This window comes from Phascolarctos cinereus, unplaced genomic scaffold (genome assembly GCF_003287225.1).
Source record: "Phascolarctos cinereus isolate Bilbo 61053 unplaced genomic scaffold, phaCin_HiC Scaffold_4;HRSCAF=312, whole genome shotgun sequence".
In the NCBI taxonomy this organism is placed as follows: domain Eukaryota; kingdom Metazoa; phylum Chordata; class Mammalia; order Diprotodontia; family Phascolarctidae; genus Phascolarctos; species Phascolarctos cinereus.
Window position 1 is genome coordinate 567,175,028 of NW_027555847.1, and position 22,160 is coordinate 567,197,187.

The window sequence follows — 22,160 nt, forward strand, 5'->3', positions numbered from 1 at the left end:
CAAATCTGTGTACTCACTAGAGTCTGTACAATTGCATGGTTTGTTGCATTCATGTGTGCATTGAGAGGAAAGGAACATTCTCCATCACAGTAATTGGCTGCATATCCTTTTGGTGCAATTATCCAATCCTTTAGAACAAAACAACAGCAGTGGTTTAGGCCTAAACAGTCTACTATAGAAATTAAATTCTAACTGATTCAGGTTCCAATTTTATTTATTTAAAATGACTACTAGATTTCCATCTCTAATGTAAATGTGATCTCCAAAACTCAGTCTCCCTTCTATGACCCTACTGTCCTAGGTTTTTTCTATAAAAACTTTTGGTTTTAAATGAGGAAGTATAGTTTTCTCCCTTTTTTATCCCACAAAGTTCCACTAGTCCTCAAATTTATGACAAAAAACCATTTGAAGAGCTCATCCATGCTGTTTGGCTACTCAATATAGACTATTTACATCAATAATCCCCATTACTGACATAACACCCCAGGCTGCTTTCAGTTTCTCAAGAAATATTCCATAATTTTCAAAACAAAATTGGTTATTTTTTTTTTTTACTCTGGGGCACAAAAGTACCTCATTGCTTCATCCTGTGGCATCCTTTGCCAGTGAAGTACAGGCCCTGCCAACTGGAAAGGCTAGTGATAGCCTGTCATCTAAAAACCAACCTCTCTATGTTAGGATATATTTATCAGTAAAAAGTTGGCCACTGGGTGATGAAGGTTTTGGCTGTAACAATTCATAAAACTATCTGCTAGGTTGTAGGTTCTCTCTCAAGGATATACCTGAACTCTTAAGTCACTGATCTTTGTGAACTGCCATAGGGTTTGGGTATCACAGAAGGAAGGTGTCCATGATCAAGGATCTTTTCCTAGTGCATACTACTATATCCAGAGAACTCACCTGCCATCCCAGGTCTTGGAAGCTCACATAAAGTTCATGCTTTCTGCAGGCTGTTTTTAAGTCACTGCTATTATAATCTGTCAGAGGAAGCAGAGTCATAATCACATATGTTAAACAAACTTAGAAGTAAAACAAATCCAATGATATTTGTACAGGTGGTCAATTTCTTTCTTTTGGGGGCACTTTTCTTATCTATCCATACAGGAATCAATCAGCCAGCAAATATTTATATAGGACATTCTGCTAGGCACCAGGGGGATAAAAAGTCACTGGGGTCACTGCCTTCAGTGATTTTACAACCTAGATGGGAAAAACTACACACACACACACACACACACACACACACACACACAGAAAGAGAGAGAGAACTAACAGTAAACTATGCATTCCTGTTATAAATCTAGTCCTATAATAGTGCATATTCTTTTTTGATGTGTTGCCTCCTTGCTAATATTTTGTTTAAAATTTTTGCATCAATATTCAGTAGGGATAGTGGTCCATAGTTTTATTTTTCTGTGTTGACTCTCCCTGGTTTAGGTATCAAGACCATATGTAAGTTATAGAAGGAATCTAACAGGGTCTCTTTTCCTTTTCTTTTTCAGACAGTTGATGTAGTATTTGAATTAATTTTTCTTTCAATGTCTGATAGAATTCACTTTAAAATCCACATGGTCCTTTGTTTTCCCTTTGGGAGTAGATTATGGCTGGTTTAATTTCTTTTTCTAAGATGGGGTTATTTAAAAATTATATTTCCCATTTCATTAGTCTCAGTTCATAATTCTGTAAATATTCATCCATTTCATTCAGCTTGTCAATTTTACTGGCATACAGTTGGGCTTCATTTGGGGTTTTCTTGGCAAAGATACTGGAGTCATTTGCCATTTCCTTCTTCAGCTCATTTTAAAGATGAGGAAACTGAGGCAAATAGGGTTAAGTGACTTACCCAGGGTCACATAGCTACTAAGTGTCTGAACCTAGATTCAAATGCAAGTCTTCCTGACTCCAGTTAGCTAATGACTAATGAATCAATTCTATGCATTTAAAAACTTTTTTATTGGTCCTCTTTGTTGAGGGCATCACTATCATTTACCCTCCCTTCCACTACCTTCAAATACTCCCTCTCATTAAAAAAAAGAGGGAAAAGTCCTTGTAAAAATAAGCATAGACAAGCAAAAAAAAATCTATAGTGACCATGCCCAAAAATTTATTTCTCTTTCTTTGCCTTGAATCTATCACCTCTCTGTTAGTAAATGGGTAATGTGCTTCATCATCTACCTCCTCTGAAGAGGTGATTGGGCATTACATTGATCAGAGTTCTTAAGTCTCAAAGTTCATTAGAGTGTTGTCCTTACATAAATTATTCTCTTTGTTCTACTTCCGAGAATTTTCTGAAATTGTCTCTTTTGTCATTTCTTACAGTTCAATAATATTCTATTATATTCACCACTCACTTGGTTTTCAGTTCTTTTTTTTTAACTTCCCTTCAGGTTCAGGAAATTTTTTTTGTTCCAACCCTTCCCTCCCCAGTATTATTCTTCCTCCTACTCACCCCATCCCTATTCCCACCTGTTTCCCTATTCAATTTGATTATTCCTACACCAAACTATGTGAGTATGTGTGTGTGTGTGTGTGTGTATTCAACCCTTCTTCATGCAGTTTATGACTGAGTTGTATCTGATCTCATTCCCCTACCCTTTCTTCCATATTTATATACTCTTCTTCTTATGCACCACAGTTTAAGAAATAGCAAGTTCTTCCTCCTTTCTACACTAGTATATTTCTTTTACTCTTCTTCCTTCTCTATTCTTTCTCTGAACCCTCAGAACATAACCAATCTACCCATCAGGTTCTGTGGTTTGTTTTTTTTTTAATTTCCCTTAATACCTTTTGAAGACAAGAAGTTTCTTTCTTCTTCTCCTATTAGAATGTCATCATTATATAGTTCAATCCCCCCAAACTAGAATGTTTATTAAATAAAGCATGCCATCATACAGTACAATACAATTGCTCAAATAAATTTCCCTTTCTAGATTTGGATGGACTCTTGTGTTTCAAAGTTCCTGTTCAGCTCTGTTTTTTTCCTTCAGAAGTGCTTGAAAGTCCTCTATTCCATTAAAGATCCATTGTTCTGCAGGATTATACTCAACTCTGCAAGTTATTCTTGGTTGTAAGCCAATATCTTTTGCTTTTTGGAATATAAGCATGCCTTGGAGATATTGCAGGTTTGGTTCCAGACCACCATAATAAAACAAATATCACAATAATGTGAGTCACAAACTTTTTAGTTTCTCAGTGCATATAAAAATGATGTTTATACTACATTGTAGTCAATTAAGTATACAATAGCATTATGTCTGAAAAATGTACCTACCTTAATTAAAAAATATTTTATTGAAAAAAATGTTCACCATCATCTGAGCCTTCAGCAAGTTGTAGTCTTTTGGCTGGTGGAAGGTCTTGCCTTGATGTTGGTGGCTGCTGATTGATCAGAGCGGTGGTTGCTAAAGATTAGGGTGGCTCTGGCAATTTCTTAAAAAACAACAATGAAGTTTGCTGCATAAATTGACTCTTCCTTTCACTTGAATACTTAGAGGCCATTGAAGGATTACCAATTGGCCTAATTTCAATATTGTCATGTCTTCAGGAATTGGGAGGCCCAAGGAGGGAGACAGACAGGAACAGTTGGTTGGTGAAGTAGTCTGACCACACAACATTCATCAGTTAAATTTGCCATCTTATATGGGCATGGTTTGTAGTGCTTCAAGACAATTATAACAGTAACAAAGATCACTGATTACAGCTCACTATAACAGATAAAATAATATGAAAAAACTTGAAATGTTTCAAGAACTATTATAATGTGACACAGAGACACAATTGTGAGTACACACTTTTAGAAAAATGGTGCTAATAGACTTGCTTGACACAGGGTTGTCACAAACCTTCAATGCATAAAAAAAGAGAAATTCAATATCTGCAAAGCACATATATGCCTGCATTGTATTCTAAGATCTCTCATTTATAGGAAAAGTTGTGAAATTGCCACATCTTGTATGATCCTGACAACAGTTCGTTGGACTCTTTTCTAGAAACTTTTGGTATTTTTCCTTGATGTGGAAGCTCTGGACTTTGGCTATGATGTTCCCAGGTCTTTTCCTTTTGTGGTTTCTTTTAGGAGGTCATTGGTGGATTCTAACTGCACTTTGCCTTCTGGTTCTAACAGATCTGGGCAGTTTTCATTTATGCTTTTCTTAAATGTCATATGCAGACTTTTAAAGAAGTTGTGGTTTTCAGTGTATCTACTGATTTTTAAGTTATTCCTCTTTGTCCTATGTGGCAGGTCACTTATAACTGATATCACTTCTCTTATATTTTCTTCTTTTTTTCAATCATTTGATTTTCTTCTACTATTTCTTGCTGTCTCATGGAATTCTGGATTTCTGTTTGGTCTGTTTCAATTTTCAGGGCTTCTCTTACTTAAAGTTATTTTTTTGTCCTTCTAGTTCTTTCCTCTATAGTTTTTTTGGTTCATTTTTTACCTTTTGCTCCATTTCTTCTAGGTATTTATTTAGTTTGTGGAAAGTCCATGTTTTACTTTGAGTCTTGAAGAGTTATGGTGCTATTATCTCTAGATGTACAATAATTCTTTATAGTGGTTGGTTTTTCTTAGGTTTATTCAACTTCAGCCTTAGTTTGTATGTGTCCCTCAGAGTTCTGTCCTGATCCTTCTTCTCTTATCCATCTATACAATTTCATTTGGTGATCTCATCAGCTCTCATGGATTGAACTGCCATCTCTATGCTAATGATTCTCAGATCTACTTATCTGACGGTAAGTTCTCCACTCTCACATCTCCAACTACCATTCAGACATCTCAAACTGGATATCCAGAAGACATCTTAAACGCAAATGGAAATCATTGTCTTTCCCCTTAAACCCTCCCCTCTTCTTCCTTCCTTCCCTATTAACATAGAGAGCAACACCATCCTCCTGATCCCTCAAGCTTGCAACCTAGGAGTCATTCTAGACTCCTCACTATCTCCCACTTCCTGTATCTAATTTGTTGCCAAGGCCTGTTGATTTCACCTTTGCAACATCTTTTGAATATGCTTTCTTCTCTCCTCTGACACTGTCCCCAGTCCAGTGTTGTCCCTCATCAACTCATCAATAGTCCACACCTGGACTATTGCAATAGCTTGCTGATGGGTCTGCCTGCCTCAAGTCTTTCCCCACTCCAATTTATCCTCCATTCAGCCATGAAGTTATTTTCCTAAAGCATAGGTCCAGCCTTGTCACCCCCCCCCCAACTCCAGTGGCTCCTTATTGCCTCCAGGATCAAATACAAAATACTCTGTTTGGCATTCAAAACCCTTCATAACCAAGCCCTCTCCTACCTTTCCAGTCTCCATCACATATTCTTTGATCCAGTGACACTGGCCTCCTAGCTGTTATACAAACATGACACTCTATCTCTCAGCTCTGGGCATTTTTTATGGCCATTCCCTATGCCTGGAATGCTCCCCTTCCTCCACTCCACCTACAAACTTTCCAACTAAAGTCCCAACTAAAATGCCATCTTTTACTGGAAGCCTTCCCAAATTCTCTTAATTCTAGTGTCTTCCTTCTGTTAATTACTTTGTCTTCATTCTTTCCTCTATGTATATTTGTTTGCAAGGTATCTCCCCCATTAGATTGTAAGAACAGGAAGTGCCTTTTGCCTCTTTTTATATCCCCAGCGCTTAGCACAGTACCTAGAACATAGTAGGTGCTTAATGTTTATTGCCTGATTAAATTGGGGCTTTGTTCCTGGGCTAAGCTCTGCCAGTGCTATACTTTTGGGTGGGATGGTTGGGACAGTTTGGTTTTTCCCAGGGTCCCTTGTGTTCTTGTGCTGACCTGGTCTCTCTGAGGGTCAGAAACTGGCTTTTCACAGCCCCCAGTGGCATTTCAGGACAGTATGATAGGGACATTGGAAAACTGTATTTCCTTTTTTGCAAAAGAAACTTTACTTAACAAAAATAAAACAATCCCCTGCCCCTTAACTACACACATGATATGACCAGAACATTTTGAAGGAATTCTTAGTTGGAACTCAGGATATGTTTATGATTTAATATTACCACAACTACTTAAAAGTTCCTTTGAGTTCTTGGGACTATTATAGCTTTTTTAAAAAGTAAAGTTTATGGGAAGACCAGGAAGTGGAGGCTACAAATCCCAGAGTTCAACGCTCTCTCCTTCCTTCTGCTGGCTGCCATTGGGCCTACAGTAGCGCCACAGCCATGGCCATCCAATACCCCATGGCTGTAGGCCTCAACAAGAGCCACAAAGTTACCAAAAACGTTTCTAAGCCACGACACTGCTGCTGCCATGGGCATTTGACCAAACACACCAAGTTTGTGAGAGAGATGATCTGGGAGGTGTGTGGATTTGCCCCTTATGAGAGGCAGGCTATGGAACTATTAGAGGTCTCCAAGGATAAGCGAGCCCTTAAGTTCATCAAAAAAAGGGTGGGAACTCACATCCTGGCCAAGAGGAAGACAGAGGAGCTCAGCAATATCCTAGTTGCCATGAGGAAGGCTGCTGCCAAGAAAGACTAAGCTGGACCCTGTTAACCTTCCTCACTTACCCAATAAAGATTTGACAAATTAAAAAAAGTGAAGTTTATGTTACCATCCTGTTAAAGATGTCATAATAATTTCTACAAGGAAATTATATTAGAAATATCTTCAGCAGGACTATAGCCAGGATGACCAAGCCTGAGCACTGCCTTACCAGACTGGTCTCTTCACTGCAGCCCCCAGTTGCTTCCAAGGTCACCACTGTGGGTTTCCAAACACTCTGGGGATTTCTTTGGGGAGTCCTCTGCTCTTGCTCCCTCTGAATATAGAGCTTCACAGGCGACAATTGTCTCTGGTTTTTCTCTGGCTGTGCTGAGAAGCTACTGTCTTGTTTGTCTGGCCTGTCTTTGTTGGCAGCCCCCTTTCCTATTGCCTTGAAATTCTGGCTGACTTTTTGTGCCTTTCTGGGGTGGATGAAGTCACTGCAGCTTCTCATTGGATTTCTTGATTATTATTCAGTCTGCTTCAATTTGTAGGTTTCTGCAGGGGTAAGTATGTGGAAGTTGGGCTGTTGGCCTCCATTTAGACAACCATGTTGGCCAGAAGTCTTAGTCTGCTGCTTTATTCATTCTAAGTGACTTTCATAGGGTTTGAGGACCTGACTAAAGGTTAAAAAAAATTTCCCCATTTTCAAGTCAATAAAGATTTATTAAGTGCTTACTATGTGTCAGGCACTGTCCTAAGCACTGGGAATAAAGAGAAAAGCAAAAACTGTTACCTCTGGGGAGCCTTTTCTCCCTCTTTTCTGAATGCTAATCTGAGCCAGTCTTATTAATTATGGCTGTATAGCAGTGTTGGTAACTGGGTGATACAATGAATAGGATGCTGGGCCTGGGATCGGAGAGACCGGAGTTCAAATCTGGCCTCAGACACTCAGTAGCTGGGTGATCCTGGGCAAGTCACTTAACCCTGTTTGCCTCAGTTTCTTCATCTTTAAAATGAGCTGGAAAAGGAAATGGCAAACCTCTTCAGTATTTTTGCTAAGAAAACCCCAAATGGGACCACAAAGAGTTGGGCATGACTGACAAACAACTAAATAGCAGTATTCATATCAGGTGCTAGATTAGCAGTATGGTTGATTAAAAGACATTCTTGGAGTCAGGGATACTTAGGTTCAAGATATGCCTCTGACACATAATGACTCTGTTACCCTGGGCATATCATTTGGTTCTCAGTTCCATAGGCAACTCAAGACTACAAGTTACAGACTAGCTATTAATCTTCATTGCTGGAGTGAATTTCCACATTAGGAGTTTCTCATACCAGTGAAATCATATGTGTGTGTGGACACAGACATGTGTATATATATACATATACAGTAGATACATGTGTCTACATAGGTATACACATGCATGTACGTATATTACTATGTATATATAAATGTGTGTATACACACATATGCATATCAGAAAAGTCTATTGCTCTTTATTGTCTTATAATTGGTAGTGTAGTAGAGTAGAGATCTGGGTTCTAATCCTGCCCCAGACACTTATTAGTTTGGTGACCATGGGTAAGTCACTTTAACTCTCTGAGCCTTGGTTCCTTCATTTGTAAAGTGGTAACAATAACATACCTTTATGTAAAATAATAATAATGATAATAGTTAGCATTTATAAGTGCTCTATATCCATTATCTCATTTGATCTTCTCAAGAACCCCATGAGGTTCTATGATTACCTCTAACACACAGAAGGTAAGGGATTTGGCCAGGATCACACAGCTAGTAAGTGTCTGAGGCCAGATTGGAACTTGGGTCTTTTTGACTCCAAATCCAGTACTCCATCTGCTGTGTCACTTAGCTATCTAAAAGCATTCTGTAAACCTTCAAGCGCTATGAAAATGTCAGGCGTAATAATAATAGTAATAATCTTCATTGCTCTACATGCACATACATACACACACATGCATGCATGCAAATAACTAATTATTAAATCACTGGATGTTTTTCTCCCCTCTTCTCCTTTTCTTCTTAGCTTCTCAGACAAGATTGACAATCTCATCCTACCCTGCATATAAGGGAGTTAGATCCTAAGAACCACAATAGTAAGACCTCCAGTCATAGGACCATGACTTTAGAGCTGGAAAGGGTCCTTAGAGGTCATGGACTTCAACCTCATTTAACAGATAAAGAAAATGCAGCTCAGAGCCACGAAGAGCTCTGCCTAAGATCATACAGGGTGATAATGAGAGCTTAGATTCATTAAAAAGCATTAGTACTTGACTATGATTTGTTCTTTTCAAAAAGTTCATTGGGACAAAATCTCAGCCTCACCATAGAATATGGTCATCACAGAATCTTAGAGCTGGGGTCGGGTAGGGGTAGGGGAACCTCAGTCCAACACTTTCCTAAAGCACTTCAGATCCTTAGTTTTTGTGATTTTTTTCATTCATTCAACAAGCCCACTATTAAATATCTACTATTTGTCAGGAATTGCACTAGGGCTGTAGATAGAGAAAAATAAAGCAATTCCCGCCCTCAAGGAGTTTATATTCAACTGAGGGAAAACAACACATACACAGAAAACATAAATATGGGATGTATACAGAAGAGATACAAAGTAATTCAAGGAAAGGCCGTACTAGTGAGATCAGGATATGTTTTTGAGTGGAGGATTCAAACACACAGCGCCTTAATGTTTACTGAAAATTGAACATCAACTCAGCACCTGTGTGGAAGATGATTGGAAACCGGGAAAACTGAAACTGGAGAGACTCTTTGGAGACTGTTGCAGTAGTCCAGGCGAGAGATGACAAAGCCTTAGAAAGGGTGGTCGCTATGTGAGGAGAGTGAAAGGAACAGATTTGAGAGATGAGGAAGTACGATCTACAAGACTTAGCAACTGACTGAATATGAGGAGTAAAGCACGGTGAAAAGTTGAGGATGATTCCAAAGCTGAGAACCTAGATGACTGGAAGGATGGTGGGGATAGCTACAGAAATAGAAAAGTTAGGAAGAAGGCTCACTCTTAGTAATAAAATCTATTGCATTTTCAAAAATAAAAATGTAAAGTATGTAATACTAATTTCACCTTTGAGATGAAAGATAAAGAATTTTTTTTTAGAAAAAAAAGAATTTTGATTGTGACATAGTAAGTTTAACATGCTTATAGGTCATATTGTTACAGATAGCCAAAAGGCAGCTTGGTGGCATGGACTGAGGTTCATGAGGTTAGGACTGAATATAGATCTGGAAATCTTGAGCACAGAGATAATAGATGAACCTTTGGGAGCTGATGAGGTCACCAAGCAAGAGACTTGAATGAAAAGAGAAGGTCTAGGATAGAGTCCTGTGGTACCTCAAGCAGGAAGTGAGATCATCCAGCACAGGCAGGAGGAGAACAAAAAACTAAGACAGAAAAACATCATGGAAACTCAAGAAAGAGTGGCTAAGACAAGTTCATAACCTGAAGTGTATAAATGTAAAAAAAACCACGTTTCTATAACTATTTCAACATAATATATTTCCTTTCTAATCCTATGTATTTTATTTTATTCACTTAGAAACATTATTCTAAGAATAGGTTCACAAGGCTTCACCAGGCAACCAAAGAGGTCCATGAAAAAAGAGTGAGGGTTCCCAGTCCAAGAGGAGAAGGTAGACAACAGTGCCAACTGCTTTAGAGAGGACCAAAAGCAGAAAAGGCCATTGGATGTGGTAATTAATAAACTGGTAACCTTGGGGAAGGCAGTTCTAGTTGAGTAATGAGGTGGGAAGTCTGATTGCAAGGCACTGAGACATGAGTGGAAAGTAAGATAAGGAGGAGGAAATTAGTATAGTAGACACATCTTACTCCAAACACTCAAATGCCTCGATGATGTCAGCTAATAGCATGGTTCACAACTCATCCATGTTTGCCCACTCTTCCTGACTCTTGTCCATGTCCTGCCATCAGTTTTCCTCAGAGGGTCCACCCACTGTGTTTTAGACCTTCCTCACCTTCTTCTCATATCTGAGGACACCATTGTCCATTTCTTATCCTTTGCTCTTGAATAAAACCACCCTTTTTCTCCACATAAATCCCTCTCTCTAGAATTCCCTGATAGAATCACAGAATCAGGAAGTGATCTCACTGATCACATTCGGCACAATTTGCTCACTCCACAGGGAAGGAAACTGACCCAAGGGAATTCTCTGGAATTCACATCACTCTGCCTCTTCAGTATAGAGTCTGAAGCAATACTTTGTGAAAGAGACACTCCACCCTGCTACTCTAACCACCATGTGACTGACCTATACACCAAAAATGGAACACATGGCCAAAATTCTTGATCTGGGCCTTTTCCCACTTTATTTCACTCTAACAGACAGTCAGTGTTCCAGTAAAGCAGACTTCTAACCACCTTTCCTGTGCTGGGGACCAAAAATCTTTCAAAGCAATGGAAACCTGAGCTCTTGAACTGGAATGTGGCCCGCACATGGGATTGGGCAAAAAATTTGTATCTGGACAAAGGCAGGTGAAGGAAGCTTTCTTGATGCCTGGCTCTTCAGACTTTCCATTTCCCATGACACAGATGCTGTGATGACATCACTGATGGTACCTGCACCTGGGGCTTCCCATCTATCTTCAGAAACTTCATGGAAGTTTCTGTTTGCTTGTGAATTTGCTTCTATTTTGACCCTCTCAATGTTGAACAAAGACAACTTTCTATGTTAAGAACAGCTGTTTCTTTTAGAGTTGGACACTGGCATTTTTGTTGTTTCATGAGGATTGGGGCCTGCAGGAGGAAAAGGAGGAATTTAACTCTCATGTTTTTCCTCCTCCAGATACGATTACGCCATGCCTATGTTTCCTTATAACTTCTATGTTTGGCAAGAAATATATAAATATTTACAGAGGTTAATTCCCCCAAGAATACTTCTGACTACTCCTAGCTAGTGAGTTTTCTGGGTTCCTCAGTGAATTTAGTGACTAGGCCATTTTTCCCCCTAGGGCTTGACAGAAGGTTCAGAAACTGACCTTTACCCCTTGACTTAGGTGATTTGCCTGGATAAAGCCAGTGTAAGCTGATCACAAAGTTAATAACAACCCACTTAACATGAAAGTGATCTGCTTGGATGGGATGAAGAAAAGATGCCAGGTCTCACACAAACACTCACTGATCAGAAGCAGGGTGGAGGGGAAAGTGTGGGGTCAGAAAGGGTAGTCCTCTGTGCATTTCTGAATTCATGAGGGGGCATCTGGGGGCCAATTCCCACCAAAGCAATAGTAGTATTGCTCTATTCAAACAACTGCTGAATACAGAATCTGCTTTATAGGAAACCGATCTAAGAGGGGACTCAATCATAAGAGAAATGCTTGAGTGACTCGACTTGAGCTCTTCTGGTGCTAAACACTAAAACGGAAACTCAGTCTCCATTTGGCTTCTCAAGTCAAGTCCAAGGTCCTCTACAAGCTGGCACCACTCTGACTTTCTAGCCTTTCCCTTACACAATTCCCCTCTTTACATGCAGCCCCTCAAAACACACCCCACACTCTTGCTTCAGAGCCCTTGTTCACACCCTTCCCTGTTCTTGTAATGTCTCCCACACTCACTTCTGCCTGTTGAAAGTCTAATACTCCAAAGATTTGAGACTTTAGGGGTAGAACTAAAGTCTTCCTTCTCCCTCTTCTCACCCCTCCCCATGCAGATTGTACTGCTTCTATTGTAACACAGATTGTAACACCTTAGGAGACTGTTTCTGAGTAACCATAGCTGAAAAAGTCAACAACTTGTTAACTAACCTGATTAACAGTTTTTCTGGGTATAAGCCCAGTAGTGGTATCAGTTCAGTAACTTTTGGGGAAGGTTCAAAATTGCTTTCTGGAATGGCTGAACGATTTCATAGCTCCATCAGCAGCATTAGTGTGCCTGTCCTCCCAGGGCCTAGCCAACAATTGTCATTTCCCTTTTTTGGTCATTTGTGCCAGTCTCTTGATTGGGATGAGGGGGAATCTTAGAGTTATTTTGGCTTGCATTTATTTTATTGATTTGGAGCACTTTTCACATAGTTGCTAATAGCCCAGTTAGTTTCTCCAGACTTAACAAGGCTATTTCTCAAGTAATGTAGATTCTTCTTCTGTCCCTAGGGTTTAGCACAGTGCCTGGCACACAGCAGACACTTAATAAATGCTTATTGACTTGATTTAAAATAAGGAACTTGAAACTTAAGACCACAGAGTTAACAAGGAATTGAACTCATCTCTGAATATAATCTCTATTGTGTCACGTACTCAGAAATAACAAGGACACAGTATGGAGATGGTTTACTGTCATGACAATTCATAGACATTCTAATACCCTTGGTAAATAAGTTAATTTGAGGCCTCTAAGTTTGAAAGTATAAAAGCTCCAGTGATTAACTTTTCCTCCAATTAAAGGAATGCAATTTTCTACTCTCTTCTTAATTAAGAAACAGTGTCCCCCGCATTGGTTTTCTTCTTGAAATGACCAGATGCAATCCAACATACACACACTCCTCCAAAGCTCTGTAGCTCACTTGTCATTGTGTCATTTGATACTGTTAATCACTTTCCTCTCCTGCACACTTTCTTTTCTCTAGGTTTTCCTGATAATGATTTCTCCTGATTCTTCTCCTGTGTGTCTGACTGCTCCATCTCAGTTACTTTGCTGGTTCTTCATTGAAAACATGCTCACTAATCATAGGCATCCTCCAAGGCTCTGTCCTGGACCTTCTCCTATCCCTCTAAGCTATCTCACTTGGTGACCTCATCAGTGGGTTCAATGATCATCTTTATGTAGACTCTTCCTCAATTTGTATATCTAGACCAGAGGTTCCCAAACTTATCTGGTCTACCACCCCCTTAAAAACTACTCAACATCCCCTGGAAATCTACTTTCTTTACTCCTTTAATGTTTTTTTTTTAAATTTGCATCACTTCAGAAGATATAAATATTAAATTTAATATCTTAAAATCTTAAAATTAATAATTTATTGTAAATTTGTCAGGTTTTTTCCTACACTGAAATTTTGATGATGCAATATTGTGTCATGTAACCATATAGTATTGTACTGTAAACAAGGCATTACCGGCACATATTCCTGCTGATGCATGCTGGACTTCCTGACAATGCCCTACATGCTTGCTTGCCAACACTTGCTTGTTAAGACCTGTGGGTGCACTTGACAACTGATCGGTTATAACTTGCATTTTGTGTGTTTGGAAAATAATGTAATCATTACAACTTTAACTCTGTTACACAACAGTTGAAACATGTATGAATGGTTTTTCAAAATTATCTTCTTTCCTTATGCTTCCACTGCTCCCTTATTTTTATTCAATGCCCCCCTAATTGCACCCGAAGCTACTACTGTCCCTCCTGGATTGTTCCAGCACCCTCCAGGGAGTGGTATCGCCTACTTTGGGAACCTGTGACTCTAGGCCAGACCTGTACAACTTGGCAGTAGGTAGGAGCCAAAATTAAAATAGGCTAAGCTTCTTTGGGCCTCAGATAGTTTAGACTAGAGACAGACTAATGACTGGTTGCTGTGCATCGTGTGACAAACAGGAGCAGGCTCAGGGTAACCCTATATTTCTCACAGGCTGCCCGAAATCCTTTGGCAGGCCCTATGTTGTGCAAGCCTGCTCTAGACCAACCTCTCTGCTCTGAGCTCTACTGTCATCCATCACAGACATATTAAACTATATATACCTCAGGCATCTCAAACTCAATGTGTACAAAACAAAACTCTATCTTTCCCTCTCAAACTGTCTCTCTTTTTTTTTTTTTTTTCTTTTTAGGCAATTGGGGTTAAGTGACTTGCCCAGGGTCACACAGCTAGTAAGTTGTCAAGTGTTTGGTCTGAGGCCGGATTTGAACTCAGGTCCTCCTGACTTCAGGGCTGGTGCTCTATCCACTGCACCACCTAGCTGCCCCTAAAACTGTCTCTTCTTATATTACCGTCAAAAGGACTACCATGCTCCCAGTCAGACAGTCTCACAAACTCACTACCACCCTCTACTCTTCACTCTCACATATCCAATCTACCACCAAATCTTGTTATTTCTACCTTCACAACATTTCTCATAAATGTCCCCTTCTCTTTACCCACACAGCCACATCTCTAGTTCAACTACTCATCGATTTGACTTTGGACTATGTAATGGCTTTCTAACTGATCTACCTTTCTCTGGTCTTCCCCATTCTAATCCATCCTCCCTTCAGTTTCCAAGGTAATTTTTCTGAAGTATAGACCTGACCACGTGGTCCCCCTGGTTAAGGAGGCTCTCTATTTCATCCAAGATCAAATAATAGTAACAGCTAGCATTTATATAACACTTTAAGGTTTGCAAATATTATCTCTTTTTATCATCACAACTACCCTGAGAGGTAGGTGTTAATCCTACCCAATTTTAAAGATGGGGAAACTGAGCAGATAGCAAAGTTAAGTGACTTGCGAAGAGTCACACAGCTAGTAAGTATCTGAGGACAGATTTAAACCTAGGTCGTTTTGACTTCGGGTCTAGCATGCAACATATTGTTCCATCTTGCTGCCAAACTCTTCTATTTGGTATTTAAAGCTCTTTATAACCTAACCCCTTCCTGCCTTTCCTCTCTTTTTACACTTTACTTTCTTCTATGCACTCTATGGTCCTGCTACACTGGCCCCCTTATAGTTCCTCCAACATGACATCCAATCTCCTGCCTCAGTGCCTATGGACTGGCCAAATCTCTTGAGTGGAATGCTTTTCCCTCTCACCTTTGCCTCTGTTTCCCTGGCTTCCTTTAAGACTTAGCTCAAATCCTACCCTTAGCTGGAGGCCTTTCCTGGTTCCCCTCACCCCCAGTACTAGGGCCTTCCACTCTTACATTGCCTTCTACCTATTCTCTATATATCTTATTTAACTTTTGTCTTCCCCAATAAACATGAGCTAAATGGGGCAGCTAGGTGGTACAGTAGATACAGCAACAGCCCTGGAGTCAGGAGGACCTGAGTTCAAATCTGGTTTAGATACTTGACACTTACTAACTCTATGACTTTAGGCAAGCCACTTAACCCTGATTGTCTTGCAAAAAAGAATATGAGCTAAATAAGAGCTGTTTTCACCCCTTTCTGAATCACCAGTGCCTAACACAGTGCCTGACATGTAGTCATTGCTCAATAAATACTTGTTGACTGTCAGCAGAGAGCTTCTCATAATTGATTTCTAAAGGAACTTAACATTTTATCATATAATCACTGTAACTATGTTGATCTTCATTGATGATGGGAGTTCCCACACTAGGATTTCTGTATACCAACAAAATCAAAGGACCAAATCAAACACACACACACACACACACACACACACACACACACACACACACACAGTTTTTTTTTTCAGGGCAAATGCTATAACATTACTGGCCTTTATTTCCACTGCCACCACAATCAGATAGGCCCTCATTATTTTCCACCTGAAATATCGTATTAACTTCCTGATGGATCTTCTACCTTCCACTCTACTCCCACTGGGGAAGGTCATGTGTCCAAGAGTTATCAGCAGGGAGGCATTTTTTCTAGGAAAATGAAAAATCCCAGCTTTAAAGAATCAGGGCATAACTGCCTCCATGTCTAACCCTAGGGAGAAAAATGACCCTTCAGTGCCATTAAAGGAGGAAGATAAGTGGTAAGCAGGAGACAGGCAAGATTCATACTCTGAAGCTGAGTATAGTTGGTTTGGAACTAGTGGGAGAGGGTAAGGGGAGACAGTCTATAGCATATATTCTCTGGATTACTGTAGATTAGCAGATGGCAGGGCCCTGAAGAATAGTCTTTTGTTAAGTATTTTTCCCCTACACTTTCCTAAGTCAGTTTTGTTTCTCTTTCTCTCTCTCTTTCTCTCTCTCCCTTTGAAAAAACAAACAGGTAGCTGCTGCTACAAGCTCCAGAGAGTTTCTGTTCAAATGGATATGCTGAAGATTAAATGCTTTCTGAGTCTTCCCTTTTCTGGGGCAACTGTAGGAAAAAAAAAAAGTTGAGTTTTGTGAAAGATGATTTATCTTGGTATACAGCACCTACTCAGTGCCATCCTCAACTCTTTACTCATCCTACATGTTTAATAGCTGCCAAATATTGTCATTTCTACTTCTGCATCTCTCCTATGCATGTTCTCTACTCCACTCACAGATACTTTGGCTCTTACTCCCTTTGGCCTTGGTTATTATAATAGGCTCCTAATTGGTCTCCCTATCTCAAGTCCTTCCCCACCCCAATCCATCATACATACAGGTGCCAAAGCAACTGGTCTAAAGTGGAAGACCCAGCTCAGGCATCACTTTTTGCACAAGGCTTTTCCTGGTCCCCTTAGCTGCCAGTGCCTCCCTCTCCACCCAAGGTTATCTTGTATTTGCTTTGTATGTGTTCTCTCAGGGTCTTCCTTAGCTCTTCCCAGGCAGGAGGTGGATAAGGTACAGTCTTTCTTTTCAACAATTCTTCCTGGTATGAAGCTGTGTTCCCAGTGAGGGAACACCATAATGTATGGTGGCTACCTAGTTACATTTCCCAGATTCCTGTCCAACCTTATGGAAAAACGAGTAGCTGGGGACAATGGCATTGAAGCAGTCTATGACCTGGATGAATTTTTGTGCCTCTGTTGACCTTTTCATATGCACTGAGTTACTCAGAGCCCAAGATCTCCTACAAAGTAAGGCATGTTTTATTTACAATGGAAAAGTTTCTCTGTCTTTGGCTATTAAGATCTTCAACTTTGCTGAAATCTGAATAGGACCCCTCCTTACAACAGACATTTATCTTACAACAGGCATTTCACTTGCAGAATATAGTACTAGGCAATGGGAAGGACAAAAATTTAAATATGACATGATCACTGTCCTCACTGATCCTGCAGTTTAGAGAGGAAAGAAGACATGAACACAGGTGGCAGTAATACACAAGAATACATCTTAAGGGCTTGGTAGAGTTGAAAACCAAAACGCTGTGTGAGGTCAAGGTGGGAGCTCATTACTAACAGGGAGGATTGAGAAGGTAGTAGTTGAGATGGGCACTAAAGAAGAGGTAAAATGGGGGATGGGGAAGGACATCTCAGGCATAAGGAAGAACATGAGTCAGAGGTAGGTGAAGGAATCCACACAGGAGGCTTGGGGGTCAAAGGATTATCCATCATCCTTGGAGCACAGACTGAATAATATGACAAAAGTCTAGAAAGGGTGGGTAGAGCTGAGTTATGGAGGACTTTGGCAAAGGAATGTCAATTTTATTTGCTAAGCAAAAGGGATTCATTGAAGATTTCTGAGCAGAGGCGTGTCCTGACCAAATCTATACATAAGGGAGATTATTCTGGCAATGGTATAAAGAATGAATTCCAGGGGGAATAGATTAGAAGTGGGAAAACTGGTGAGGATTTTATTGTAATGTCTCAGGTAGAAAGTAATGTGGGCCTGTATTAAGGTGGTAGTAGCAGAAATGGAGAGCAAGAATGTTATATATTTCACTTTGAATATTGGGGGGGTCAAGGTTAGACCTGTAATTTCACTGTTGGAGAACTCCTGTTATGTTAGCTCCTCCAGCAATAAAGACTGGCAACATGTCTATAACTTAAAATCTTAGTGCATTAAGTGACTTTTTGTTGTTGTTCAGTCATTTCAGTCATGTCTGACTCTTCATGACCCCATTTGGAGTTTTCTTAGCAAAGATATTGGAGTGGTTTGCCATTTCGTTTTCCAGCTCATTTTATAGACGAGGAAACTGAGGCAAACAGGGTTAAGTGACTTGACCAGGGTCACACAGCTAGTAAGTGTCTGAGGCTAGATTTATTACTAAATAAAGATGAGCCTTCCTGACACCAAGGCCCAGCGCTCTATCGACTGAGCCACCTACATGGCTAACATATATCATACATGGCTAACATCACTCCCAGGCTGGCCCTATATTTACTGTGCCATGCTGCCTCTCATGCTCTGAATACTACTTTACTATGGAGCATCATTCAACAATTGGAGGCAGAATGGTAGAGTAGAAAGAGTACTGGCTCTGAAGTCAGAGAGGTCTTAGGTTCAAACCTTGCTTCTGTTGCTTAATACCTTTCTGACCTTGGCAAAGCACCTCCATCAGCCTGTTTCCTTCTCTGTAAAAAAGAAGGGGTTGTACTACATGACCTCCAAGGTCTCTTCCAGATCGATATCTCTGATCTTATTTCTAACAACTGGAATTAGGGCCCTTGGTACCACTTTGAGCACCATTTCCCTCTTTTTACTTTTTTTTTTAATTAAAAAGCCAGACTATGTTGACTCATATAGGTTTCTCCTCCTGTATCAAATGAATGTCAGAAAAATACATTCTGGATGGCATGTGAATGACAAGGCCAACAAGCTGATCTCCTGGGGAAGGGTAACTGAATCGCCAAATGAAGCAGTGATCCCCCACACAGCCAGCAGGGAAGCTGCAGCCCCAGGAGCCACGGAACAACAATCAAATTCCAGCCCAGCTCCCAGAGGCCCTGGCATGCTGTCAACTGCCCTTTCCCAACACTGACTGAGAGGGAATGAGAAACACATGGGAAAAAACTAAGCGGACAAAGGCAGAAAAGATACGGGGCAGAGAAAAAGTCGAGCAGCCAGGTGGAAAGAGAGGGCAAACTGAGAGAAATCAGGTCCCAGGGCCCTTGCCTCTTCCACAGTCCCTCAAGATGCTTTTCTTGGGGCTCTGGTCACATGATCAGGCTACAGGCCCAGGCCTGGTCAACCTCACAGCAGGCTACACGTGAACATACCCTGTTAGAAAAATACCAGAACAGCAGGAGTTCAGGATGGAGTAGCACTTTAAAATCTGAATTTTCCAGCCTCTCTGAACTCAAGCTAGAAATTTTCCCCAAAGAAAATTTATTTTTGCAGGGAACGATTAATTCATTTCCTATCCCCTTCCCCCTCTACCTCCTCTCCTCCCAACCCCAATGTGTAGCCTGGGCAGGGACACAAAAAGTGACTGTGTTGAAATCACACCTTCTTTCTCGTTTCACATAGCTGCTCCCTTCGTATCTTCAAGCCTTATCTGCTGACTCCGATCCAGAATAAGTTTCTGGCTCCTGTAAGCCTTACAGAATCAATACGGCTATTGAAGGACACTCTGGAGGCTCCCCAACTCTCTGGGTCACTACAATGCAGGAGGCAAAGTTGCCATTCCAGCATTCTGATTTCTGCTTTCCATCATCTCAAAAGGTACTGGGGGTGGAGGGGCAGGGAACAGTTTGGTTCTCAGATCCTGGGGGTTAGTTTACAACAATCTAGGTGGTTGGTACATAAAGGCTAATTGAGGTTCCTCCTCCATGATTTCTAGATCCCATAAGCTCCATTAAAATTAGGGACAATGTCTATCTCTTAAATATAAAAGCGCAGTATAATGCCAATGATCTTCAAAATATCCTAAAGGTCTCTAACCAACTAGAGATTCTATTACATCTTTTATATTCTTATTCCTTCATCCTCAACACTACGTAAATAACTTCAAGGATTTATTCTTCATTTAGAAGTTTATCCAGGCCCTTGTAATTCCTACTTATTCCTAATGTTGCTTGCCTTTTGGCTTTCACTATATCATTAGCCTCTACAAGCTCATCAGAGAAGGCACAGGAAGTAAAACTTGTGAGTCTATTCAGGAAACAAGATTAAAGTTGTAACAAATGTGAGTTTGGGATAATCTGTTTTTAAATAATCCATGTGATCCTTGTTCTCCATAACTATGAAAAAGAAAGTCATTTTAGAATGAAAAGCCCCTGAAAATTAGCCTTTTTTTAAAAAGCATTTTTGCTAGGTCTCTCCACATCTTTCTACTTTTAATAACAAAACAAAGGATAATAACATCTAGCTGCACTTCTCTCTGGGTTTTTAAGGTTTGCAAAACAAGGATCTTACTGAATCTTTGCAGCAATCCTGTGAGGTACGTGCTATTATTATCCCCATTTTACAGATAAAGAAACAGAGGCTAAAGGACTTTTTCAGGCTCCCAAGCTAATACCTATTTGAGGCAAAATTCACACTCAGGCTTCCCTGATCTCAAGTCTAACACACAATCCACTACCATGTAGTTGCCTAAGAACCCCAAAGAATATAACTTTGAAAGACTAAGGGCTAGAAACTCTCCACATCCCCTTTCCAAAGTTTATCAACCTACCTATCAGATCCCTGAGCTAGATAACAAATCATGGGAATAACTGTGGAACTATGAGGAATGCTAGACAGAACATGAAAAGCTAACTGATGGAGACAAAGAAAGATAGATCGAGAGAGCTAAAGAGACACAGAGACAGAGACTGACAGAGTCAGAGACAGAGCTCTTTGAATTAGAGGGCAAATGACATCAGAGTCATCACTAACTTTTTTTTTAATGCTGGCTGGAAGATCAAAAGAATTTTGAATGTCATCCTTGTACTAGCAGTATGTCCACTGGTCCTAAGTGAGTACTAATTTAAGAAGTAATTGTTATTTTCTATAAAGAAATTGTATGGGACAATCAATACTAGGCCAATAATTCCCTTTCTGTCCCTTTAGTTACTTATTTATCTGAATTATTGGGAAAGCAAAGGGATTTCTTTTATTAGCATCTAACAAATGAATAGATTTTAACCTATCCCTACAGTTTAGAGGAGAGACAGCCATTTCTCACTTTGGACCTTGCTGCCAAATGAATAAGTTATTGTGCTGTGCCATGGCAATAGCTTTCATGTTAATTGGTTAAAAAAAAAAAAAAAAAGAAGAGAAAGAAAAAGAGAAGGAAGGAAGGAAAAAGAAAAAGGAAAATTTCTAAGCTACCTGGGAAAAAAATCAAATATTCTTCAGTATCATTGTGCTGTCTACCTTTTTGTGTGGTGGAGAACATCAGAGACTCATCAGACTGAAAACACATTAAACTCTTCCCCAAATGCCCCCAGCATGATTCTTGCCAGCTATTTAAAGACTACAGATAGTCCAGAGGAAAACCCAGTATCTGAGATGACAATAAGAGAATGACACCATAAAGAAATCATAGGATTTAGAGTCAGAGGAGACTAAAGTAATTTACTTAACCCTGGCCCTCTTTTTACAAATGAGGAAACTGAGGGTAGAACAAGGAAAAAGGGAACTATGAAGTGAAGGTGGCAATGAAGCTAATTTCAAAGAACACAGTAGATTGGTGACCACCACTGACGTCCATGGAATTGCTAGATTCCCTAGAATCCCTGATGCACAGCACAGCATGGGTTGAATTGAAACTAAGAAACCGTGTGTAAAAACAATACTGTCCAGATGACATCCCAGACCACTAGAGAAGTGCAGCACTAGCCAATGACCATCATTCATTCAGAACAGACAGCTGCAAAGAAGCTACAGCAAGTGGAAAATCAACCGGGGAGACTCATCCAAACCCATCGTCCAGTACATTTGTTTTTGGAAAGCCAAGTACAGATGTTACAGCAGAAGTGGGAGGAGGATTCTCGGCCTTTCTATTGTTGTGAGTGAGCTCTGCAGTCTCAAGCATAAACAGTTATGTTCCAAAAATATCCACATATTTCACTGTCATGTTCTAGCCTGATGACAGCCAGTGTGATGAATTATGGTAACTTCTTTACCCAGATGCAGAACAATCTCTGGTGGGTTTCTTCTGGTTATTGTTTGGGTGAAGATATGCTCATTCAGGAGGAGCATGTTGTAAAAGGAGGGGGC

The 22,160-nt window shown here is 40.1% G+C and overlaps 1 protein-coding gene and 1 pseudogene across 1 annotated transcript in view; one reads left to right on the top strand and one right to left on the bottom strand.

The window, feature by feature from the left end:
* The window catches only part of BMP6 (bone morphogenetic protein 6), a 210,904-nt gene that overhangs the window by 1,700 nt on the left and 187,044 nt on the right, over nucleotides 1-22,160 (bottom strand). The window contains exons 5-6 of the mRNA XM_021009866.2: nucleotides 901-977; nucleotides 18-128 (exon numbers count right to left, since the gene is read on the bottom strand). Coding sequence (XP_020865525.1) covers nucleotides 18-128; nucleotides 901-977 — 188 coding nt within the window. The remainder of the gene's footprint in view (nucleotides 1-17; nucleotides 129-900; nucleotides 978-22,160) is intronic.
* Nucleotides 6,062-6,500, top strand: LOC110224067 (large ribosomal subunit protein eL36 pseudogene; annotated as a pseudogene).